Below are 10,690 nucleotides of genomic sequence, written 5' to 3' on the forward strand. Positions count from 1 at the left end.
AAGTTGGGTCGGATGTCTGCTTTTCCAAGGAACCCAGAACCTCTCTGAGTGCTCTGGTACTTTTGAGAGCACAACCCAGGATCATGGGCAAGGGTGATGTAGCAAACAGGAACACTTGCAATGAGCCGTTCCAGCAGCTGAGATGAATATCACCAAGCCACTGAGGTTTGTTCTTGGAGTCACACACAGAAATGTCAAGTTCTGTCTGCCATCCAAGTCTGAGCTGGCCTCGTGAACTCCTTCTGCACCCAGGGCTGTTCAGAGACGGAATCTTTCCCTGTTGCACATAGAGGCCATACTCTTGGTTTCCCTCTGGCCTCCTGGTGCCACTTCCAAAGGACGGGAGGCACCTCAGCCCTGTGGTGTGTCACCTGCTCTGCACTCATCTGACATGCCCCACATCATGAGGAATGGACACGGGGACCTCAGTTCAAGGAAGCACAACCCAGTGCTGCATTCAGGCGGTTTCCCATAGGATGTTTCTGCCAACATGAAGTGACCTCAAGACGCTGTCTGTCCCACAGGCCTTCATGGAACCCCCAGGAATAGCTGATGTTGTTTGTGCTCACTTGGGTACATCTCACCTCACATCCAGGATGTGCGTGCTCACATCTCATCTGTACAATGCAGACATTGACTGCTGACCTAGTCATTCAGTGTCATTCCATGGAGGGAAGAACAATCTCTGTGAGCCGGGAGAGAAGTCAGGGCTGGAAATGGTGGTTGAGAGGGGCCCGTCCATGATGATGCCCTGGGGCAGATTCTGTGGGGTGTCCAGTGCACAGGGGCACAGCCCAGCCCCTGCTCTGCTGGTCCTGCAGGTCTCTGGCAGGAGCCTGGCTGTGAGAGGACACTGCTGTGTGCCAGCCCTGCACACACACGCTGTTCAGCTGTACACTGGTGTTTGAATCTGTGGGACACTATCGTAAGCATATGCTTGAAGATATAAACCATCATGCACTGCCCATAGGAGATCACCTTTCTATCTGGAAAGGCTGTTGTGAGGCCAGCTCTGTCACAGCACTGCCCATTCCCTGTCCCTGCCTGCGCTCACAGGACTGACACACAGCAGGACGGTGACCAAGCTGCCAGAGCACTCAGGCCTTGCACCAACACAAGGGATGAGAAGGAGAGTGTGGGAGTGGAGCCAGAACAGCTCTGGAAGAACAGGCGCTGCTGCTCCCTGGCAGTGCTGCCATGCCAGAGCTGTTTTCCCCTCCACCCACGCACAGGAACTATCCCTGCAGCTCCAAAAAGCCCTTGCAGGAAAGATATAGTGAAAAACAAGTCACTAAAGAGCCCTTTATTCTTTTTAGAGACAAGAAGAGCACTGCTGCTCATTTAAACAGCCAACAGTTATAAAAGAAAAGCCAACAGTGAATTAGAAAGGGGATGACAACATTATCACAATAAGAAAACAACCAACAACACCAGAAAATCCAGTTGACAGGCTGGGCTTATAATTAGCTACATTAAAACTCCTGTATAGAAGAAGATGGGCAGTTTATTGCTTCAGAAAACACAAGGATATGAGTTTCCATAGGGCATCCTTGAGCTGCTGGTTCCTCATGCTGTAGATGAGGGGGTTCACTGCTGGAGGAACCACTGAGTACAGAACAGACACCACCAGGTCCAGGGATGGGGAGGAGATCGAGGGGGGCTTCAGGTAGGTAAACGTGCCAGTGCTGACAAACAGAGAGACCACGGCCAGGTGAGGGAGGCACGTGGAAAAGGCTTTGTGCCGTCCCTGCTCAGAGGGGATCCTCAGCACGGCCCTGAAGATCTGCACATAGGACAGGATGATGAACACAAAACACATGAAAACTAAACATACACTAAACACAATAAGCCCAAGTTCCCTGAGGTAGGAGTGTGAGCAGGAAAGCCTGAGGATCTGGGGGATTTCACAGAAGAACTGGCCCAGGGCATTGCCCTTGCACAGGGGCAGTGAAAATGTATTGGCCTTGTGCAGCAGAGAATAGAGGAACCCAGTGGCCCAGGCAGCTGCTGCCATGTGGACACAAGCTCTGCTGCCCAGGAGGGTCCTGTAGTGCAGGGGTTTGCAGATGGCAACGTAGCGGTCGTACGACATGATGGTGAGAAGGGAACACTCTGCACCAAGCAAGAAACAAAAAAAGACGACCTGGGCAGCACATCCTGCGTAGGAAATGACCCTGGAATCCCACAGAGAATTGGCCGTGGACTTGGGGAGAATGGTGGAGATGCAGCCCAGGTCGAGGAGGGCGAGGTTGAGCAGGAAGAAGTACATGGGGGTGTGGAGGTGCTGGTCCCAGGCTATGGTGGTGATGATGAGGCCGTTGCCCAGGAGGGCAGCCAGGTAGATGCCCAGGAAGAGCCAGAAGTGCAAGAGCTGCAGCTCCTGTGTCTCTGTGAATAGCAGGAGGAGGAACTGGGTGATGGAGCTGCTGTTGGACATTTGCTGCCTGTGGGCATGAGGACCTGTGCAAGCAGGAAAAGACAGTGACAAGTTAGGGGAGACTTCTCTGAGGAAAATAAACATGCTGTTTCTCATGGAAAACCCCCTCCCTGATGGAGGGATGTTTCCGCTCATTCTCTCTTTCTACCAATTGAGAAAAACAGTTCATCACAGTTTAAAATGCAATTGGGCATCTGGTTTCCATGAACACGTATGGGGAAAAATCCACTGAACTGGTGTCAGAACAAAAAGTGACCCACACTCCCACCCCAACCCCAGAGAGCAAGAGCACCAGGGACAGGTGGAGAAACAGGGAAGGACACTGCAGTGCTACCAGAAAATAAAGCAAGGACAGAAAGGCAGACGGGCATGCTGTGGAACCTTCTCCTGACTGGGCTGTGCTGCTGCCACTCACTTAATGACACTGGAGGGCAAGTACTTTTAGCACCTTTTTTGTGTACCACGTTGCAGGACCCCTTCACCTGACGGTCCAGCTGCTGAGGTGGAGACTCATGACCTGGACCCCACGGCTTTGGGGCAGAAGGTCTGCTGGGGAGGAGAGGAGACCAGGGGTTGCACTGGGAAATGTGTCTGCGCTGAAAAGGATGTGAGAGAGGTTTTTAAATCCTGTCCCCAGCATTTCTGGAAGCCGTTAACTCTTACTGCCCACGTCTTTGCTGCCTGCAGCTGTGTCTCTGTCCCTGGTCTGCTCCCTGTCAGTGTCACAGACCCCGTCCCACCCGCTGTGTGCTCAGCTCTGTCCTGCTCACACCTCCTGGCACTGCCCAGGGGCAGCTCTGTGTGTGCAGGGGCTCAGGAGCAGCTCAGACACGTCCTAACGAGAACTGGGGTCTCAGTGTCTGCTCCAAAGAGAGAAATAAATCCCCATCTCCCACTGCACACCCAGCCAAGCAAGAGTGGAAAACTGAAAGCACAGACTCCTTCCCTGGCAGCTGTTGCTGTCTCAATGTCGTTGTTCAGAAGGACCTTCTGCCACGTCTGTGGGGGATCTGGAGCTCTGAGCAGCCCTGACCCACACAGCCCCCTTCAACCCCACAAGCTCCCTGCCTGCCCTGCCGGGGGTCTCTCCTTCCACCCACAGCTGCTGCCATGGGATCTCCCGGGCAGGCTGAGCGCTGACCCTGGCAGGCGGCAGAGTCCCTGCCCGGCACAGCCCTGGGGTGCAGGGACCCTGCTCTGCAGGACAGCCCTGGGCACCCCTGGGTGCTCACCCGGCTTCACAGCTGTTCAACATGGCCTGACAAGAGCCCCGTCCTTACAGATCCCACAAGCTGTGCCTGTGCCTGTTTCAGGAGATGCCTCCAGGAGCTACAGCTGCACTGCCCTGCACCAGAGACTTACCATGGCAAGAGCTGCAAAGGTTTCTCCTCCAGTGAGCTCTCAGACATCCTCTCAATCCTGACCACCTTTAATCTCTCTCTGCCTTGCTCGTCTCCTGAGATCCCCAGGCAGAGCCCTCAGCCCTGCTGGCTTTGCAGAGGAGCTGCTCCTGGGCAGAGCTGTCTCTCTGCAGCGCTGCCGCTGCCATGAGCTCCCTGTGTCCCAGGAGCCCAGCCCAGCTCAGCAGCACAGGAGCAGCCCAAGGCACTTTAATGATCCCTCTGGTGGGTTTGGTGCTGAGTCCATGGACCTCAGGCCCTGGAGGAAGGTGAAGAAACTTCTCAAGAAGTCAGATTCAGATTCAAACTCCAAAGTTTCTTGTACTGTTGATTTCCCACTGAGGGAACCTACTGAGAAACAATATCCAGGCTTAGTTAGAGAAGAAAACTGGAGGTCAGGAAAAGCAAAGATATCTCTGATGCTGAGGAAACCTGGTTGTGTTTCTTTAACCAAAAGCCAAGCCCTGACCTTATACCATGGGAAGTCAGATCCTGTCTCTCCCACGTTGCCCAGGGCCCTTCCTGGGACAGTGTGATGTGGGGCTGTGCAAGGCCAAGGGCAGGACTATGGTCCCACACCTCCCAGGTTCCTGGCTGGGGACAAGGAGGCCATGAGGCCCCTGTGCTGGAAGGACAAGGTGTCTCCTCACAGGCATCAGAGGTGCAGACAACAGCCATAGCCAAGGGGAGAAGGAGCTCATGTCTGGTGGGGCTTTCAGCCTCTTTACATCCCGTGATCATCTCCACGACAGCCTGTCCTGTGCTGTGACATCCCCTGCACCTCTGTCCCTGCAGGCTGGAGACATCCCCCCTGCTGCCCCACCTTGCTCTTGTCTGAGCATCTTCCTTCCTTTGCTGAGATCTCTCCATCCTCCCCAGCTGTTCCTTGAAGCACAAAGCCTTGGGCTGATGCAGACTCCCTCTGCTGACCTGCTCCACCACAGCACTGCCCTTCCATCACATTCCTTTCTGCTCATGTCCAGCCTGGACCTCCTCAGCTGCACTCTGTCCCTTTACTTCATTCCAATTCTGTTTCCCACTATGAAGAAAACCTCCACCACCTCTGAAGCCGCCCTTCAAGCACTCTCAGGCTACTCCTGCACTGCTGCAGCCTCCCCAGCGCTGCTGGGCCAAAGCAGCCCAGGTCCCTCAGCACCCCACACCATGTGCACAAGGTGCTGAACCTGCCTTGGCACAGCCCTGCACTCTGCAGTTCCTCCCTGCTTCTCCAAACTGGGAAGCCGCACACTGGCACACACCCGTGTGTGTGGGTCACACCAGTGCTGAACCGAATGGGATGAGAACTCCAGGTGTCTGGGTCCCCACGCTCCTCCACATGCAGCCCCGTGTGCAGCTGCCTTGTTCATGGTGAGCGTGCACCACGGGCTGGTGTGGGGACCTTGTAGTGCCCAGGCCCTTCTCCTCAGGGTCACTGCTCAGCGTGTCAGGTCCTGCTCTGTCCTGATGGATGGGGTTATTCTCCTGCCCCAATACAGAACTGGCCACTTAACCTTTTAAAATTATGATATTCCTGATGGTGGAACCCCAAAGTTTCTCAAGGTCTGGACTCTCCCTGGACTGCTGCAGCCACAGCCCCTCCACTTCTGGCCAGGGCAGGGGCCACTCGCCCAGAGAGTCCCCGGTGCCCCTTGAAGAAAAGGTGCCCCAGCCTCCAGGACTCTCCTGAGCCCAGAAAGAGGCCACTACAATGGCAGCAGTAGCAGGTTCCATCAAGAGTTTATTCAAAAAAAGGAAAGAATTTCCAATTTCCCTAGCACAGTCTTTCAGTGCTGCTTTCTCCTCCTTATCCTGCTGCCTCTCCCTGAGTGCTGTGCCCCACTATCGGTGGCACCAGATCGGGGGACATGGCCATCTGCCCCCACAGCCCCAGGGCCTTGTCATTGGTACTCTCACTCACGATGAAAACCCATGATACCACATAAAGGAGCTCCATAGATCCAAGCAACTTCTTCGCTTTGAGGGAATCCCACTCCTGATCCTTCCAGCCCATCTCTCCTGAAAAGCCTGTACCCACCCATGGCAGCACCCCAAGCTGTGTGACTTGTCCCACACGCCTTGGTGGTTACTCCATGGATGTCAAACAGCACAGGCTGCAGCTTGTCCTGGCTGTGCCTTCCAAGTGCATTGTCTGTATGTGAGAGCCTTGGCACCTCACGTAACACTGCAGGCCTGTAATTGGCATTAAAGGGAATAACTGCCCTGAATTTGATTTGTCAATAGAATTATAGAATAATTTAAGCTGGAAGAGACCCTCAGGATCATCGAGTCCAACAATACCCCAACTCTAGCACTAAACCATGTCCCTAAGAAATCCACTAAACATCCTTTAAACCCCTCCAGGGATGGTGACTCCACCACTTCCCTGAGCAGCCTGTTCCACTGCTTCACAACCTTTTCCATGAAGAAATGCCTCCTAATATCCAATCTGAACCTTCTCTGGCACAACTTGAGGCCATTTCCTCTCACCCTATCACTTGCTACTTGGGAGAAGAGACCAACATCCTCTATGTTGTAGACAGCAATGAGGTCTCCCCTCAGTGTCTTTTTTTCCAGGCTAAACACCCTCAGGTCTCTCAGCCACTCCCCATCACACTTGTGCTTCAGCCTCCTCACTAGCTCCATTTCCTTCTCTGAGCTTGTTCCAGCACCTCAAGGTCTTTCGTGTCGTGAGGGGGCAGAACTGACCCCAGGATTCAAGATGCAGCCTCACCAGTGCCCAGTACAGGGATGGTCACTGCTGGCAACACTATTCCAGCCAGGAAGCTGTTGGCCTTTTTGGCCACCTGGGCACACGCTGGTTCATATTCACCTGCTATTTACCAACACCCCCAGGTCCTTTTCCACCAGGCAGCTTTCCAGACACTCTTCCCTGGGCCTGTAGCACTGCCTGGGTTATGTGCTCAAGGCACTGGGAACGGGAGAGAAGGGCTGGACTGGGAGCAGGGTAAGTGGGAAGAAAGCAGGAGGAGCAGACAAGGCGGGCAGTGCTGAGAGCTGGAGAGGGTCACTGTGTTGTGGTCGTTGCTGGGCAGCAGCACTGCAGATGGAACACGGGCCGTGACATCACACCTCGGTTGCATGGGCACTCTGGTGTCAGCTGAGCAGCAGGGATGGGGATGACCCCCTCTCAATGGTGGTTGTGGATGTACTAACCTGCCTTTGCACCAAATTCATAATCCCAACCAGTTATACTTCGGTGCTGCCTTGAGCGGTTCTTCCCAACTGCCCCGTCATGCGCGGCAGCCATCCTCACCCCTCAGAAATGTTGTTCTCCAGCTGGTTCCTGCAGTAGCTGAAGTTCACCTCCCTGTCCATGGCCATCCCTTTGCAGGCTCTGATCTCGCTCTGCCCCTGTACAGCACAGCCACTCTTCCATGTGGGCACGAATGGCACTGCAAGGCAGAACCTGGGTAGAATCAAGGAAGACTCTAAAGCTCTGGGGGTGTCAGTGAATTAAAGTGGTGCCCAAGTCATCTTCTCCTCCATTCTACCATTTGGAGGAGAGGGGGCAGCCAGAAATGTATAATGCACATCAACTCCTGGCTTTGTGGCTGGTGCCGTCCTGAAGGGTTTTGGCTTTTACTGCAATTGGACATTCTTTGATGACTGGAGTGGATTATTGAAGCAGTTTAACTAAGTTGTTCTTTCAACATTGGGGACACAGAGGGAACAGTGTCTGATTTCACAGAATCACAGAATCACAGAATCACAGAATCGACCGGGTTGGAAAAGACCTCAGAGATCATCAAGTCCAACCCTTGGTCCAACTCTAGTCCGTTTACTAGATCATGGCACTAAGTGCCATGTCCAATCTCAGTTTAAAAACCTCCAGGGACGGCGAGTCCACCACCTCCCTGGGCAGCCATTCCAATGCCTGACCACTCTCTCTGTAAGGAATTTCTTTCTAATATCCAGCCTAAATTTCCCCTGGCAGAGTTTAAGCCCATGCCCCCTTAAGCTGCTGGGCGGGCCTGGGTTTGTTTTGGTCTGATAAATGCACGCGTCCCCGGAGGTCGGCGCTCGTAACTGTATTTATTAACTGTAATTGCAGGAGGAACTTTGAGAGGCACAAGTTGATGAGAAGCTTGGTGCTTGGCCTGGAAGATAAAGCTAAGCCCTTGTCTTAAATAAAATAAATAGTGACATAGTTTTTTCTCAAATAGAAGTGTGGAGAAGTTTTCTTCTCACATGCAAAAGCTTCCAACTGAATGACCTCCAGTTTTGGGAGTGCTCTGCAAATGTCATATCCCTGCCAGAGGAATCCAGATGTTGACAATTTAAACTGGGAGCCTTTTAGTCTACCTTTTTTTCCCTGTAGCTACTTCCAAAGTTTATCTGGTACTGTTAGGGAAATTAAAAGAAACAAAGAGCTCTAGACACTTCAGGGGTTGGTTTTACCTTTACAGTTTCTTACTTCTAAGCTGATGGCAGGTTTGTATCAGGGTTGTGTTCTGTAATAGAAAACCTATGCTTGTAGTTCAGCCAACAGAGCCTGCATTACAGAGCTGACATGTGCTAACAGGGATATGATCGGCCGAGATGGGATGTGTTGTCATTTTTGGCCAAGTCACCTATTCCAGAAAGAGTCACTAGTGTAAGAATAGTTGTACTGACAAAATTTTCGGATTGTAATTTTGTCACTGCTTGTATGACATGGTCTTTTCCACCCAAAATAAACATAGTACAAAAAGCTACTGCATAGTTGCCTAATAGCCACTACAGGATCTCCTCTACAGGCTCCTGAGATTTTCATGTGAATCTGTGGGTGGAAAACAGGCACGGGACTAGTGCTGGAAAATCCCTGTATATAGTGGCATGTTTTGTTTATGGCCCCCATAAAAGTCTTTTGAAATTATTATACTTCTGAGATGAATCTTGGCATTTTCCTTACAGACAAGTCTCCTGAGGTGCCCTGGTATGCAGTTTGTAAGGGTCTCTGGGAAACCTTGGGGCTAATTCCTCCTCTTTGCTTAAACTTAAAGATTAAGTTAAAGATTAACAAAACAGGGAGAACAGAAGGGTAAATCTGTCTCTGGAGGGGGCAGGAGGAGGGGTTTAAAGCCCATTTGCCCTGGCTTTGTGCTGTCCCCGTCCTGTGCCGCCAGGTCCCCGCTGGGTCTTTCCCCAGGCAGGGACACCCTTAGCGGCTTCCCCTGCGGGTCTTGCTCAGACTGCGAGGCTCTGGGCTCTGGAGGAGCACGGGGAGGGGTCCCCTTCATGGGGGACGTGGCACAAGGGAGGCTTTGGGATGCTTCTCTTGTTGGTGAGCAACACCTGGACTGTGACCCTGTTTCTGCGGCACTTTCTGGGATCATTCCCACACATCCTTCCCCTCTTCTCAGGGGGATGATTACTTAGAAAAGATCTTCTTGGAGTCCCTGAAGAAAGCGCCATACAACACTTCACGTCTGTCAGCATCCGTCCGTCCTTCTGCCCTTCTCTGGACCACGATTTTTTTGAGGTTACGCAGTTATTTCTGGAGATCCCGAGGAAAGGGCCCTACTGCACTTCACCTCTACCAGCGTCCCGGCCACTCTCCCTGCCCCGACCACCATTTCTTAGAGGGTTTCTGAGAGAAATGGGTTTAGAAGCCCAAGTCTCTTTCACCTTGTGTTCCCTCCCCTGAGAGGCCCCCAGCCTGGACTGTTTCTTTGCTGTACCTTTTAAGTTGTTTTTTCTCTTATAATTACAGTATCTTTTTAAAGCGCAAACGTCTGAGACTCTGATACAGGGAACCTGGGGTCAAGAACATTTCTGTGACAGTTTGTGCGCATGAATCCGCGTGTGGCACTGCTTTGCTGATGGAGCTGGGAAGGAAATACTTGTCCTTCTCTGGAGCCAAAAACCACACGCGGTGGTTGGAGAAACTGCCAGTTTGACCTGGAAGGATGAAGCCAGAATTTGAGGGCGGAAATCAGTTGCCCCAGGTCCTTGGGTCTGGAGATAGTTCTGGGATGTTCTTCTGGTTTTCAAAGGCCATCTTCCAGAAAACAACAATCCCAGTGAAGTGTCCAGGCTGTGTTTCCTCCCCGTGCATTTCCCTGGGTGATCTGCTCTGTGACCCTGTGAGCAGGGGTTGGACTGGGGGATCTGCAGATGTCCCTTCAGCCCCCCCAGCCTGGGATTCTGTGACTCTGTGACTGTGCACTGCGGGTCCCCAGCACCCCCAGGATGTTCCACAGCCCACAGGCAACGGCAGCTTTTCCTTTACGGGCTGATTTCTGAAAAAAACATGGCTGTTGTTTTGGGCTTCACCTCCCGTCCTGCTACCCCGGGGTGACAGCGGGGCCGCTCCGGTCCCTTCCGCGGGCTCTGCCCGCTCGGAGCAGCAAGGCCGGCGATGGGGAGGGGTTCCCGGGGAGGGCAGAGCCCATCCCGCGGGGCTGTGGGGACGTTTCTAGGCAGGCTCTGTTAGCAATCAGGACACATAACCATGGACGTAGTTCTATGCGGTGCTTTTATTTCAGCGCTGGGAAACCAGGGGTTCGCACCCAAAGCTGGCTTCGACCACTGATTCGAACTCCACTACATTTATACAATGTGGTTACATACATATTCATTAGGGTTACAACGTATGTATTGCATATTCATCAGATTACACAACTATTTCACAATATCAGTTGCAACCCCTTGGAACTACTCTGAGCATGCGCAGTGTCCTCTGGTGGTCGTTCAGGGGCTCTTCAGGATGAAGTAAGGAGTCTTCTTCACTCGTGAACTTTTCACCTTTTGTCACTGCACATGCGCACTATTCCTATACTCATTATAAAATCATGTAAAATACTCAGGTTTCTTAGATGCACAGCCTCCGCACATCCTTTCCGTTCAAGAT

At 52.5% G+C, this 10,690-nt stretch overlaps 1 protein-coding gene across 1 annotated transcript; it reads right to left on the reverse strand.

Moving 5' to 3' along the window:
• Positions 1-1,504: 1,504 nt before the first annotated feature.
• Positions 1,505-2,437, reverse strand: LOC309452266 (olfactory receptor 14J1-like; the record flags this gene model as incomplete). The annotated part of the gene is made up of 1 exon (XM_082076928.1): positions 1,505-2,437. The coding sequence occupies one exon, from the start codon at positions 2,435-2,437 to the stop codon at positions 1,505-1,507; it is 933 nt and encodes a 310-aa protein (XP_081933054.1).
• Positions 2,438-10,690: the final 8,253 nt, after the last annotated feature.

Source organism: Streptopelia decaocto, assembly GCF_964273445.1.
Source record: "Streptopelia decaocto genome assembly, contig: HAP1_SCAFFOLD_59, whole genome shotgun sequence".
Taxonomy (NCBI): domain Eukaryota; kingdom Metazoa; phylum Chordata; class Aves; order Columbiformes; family Columbidae; genus Streptopelia; species Streptopelia decaocto.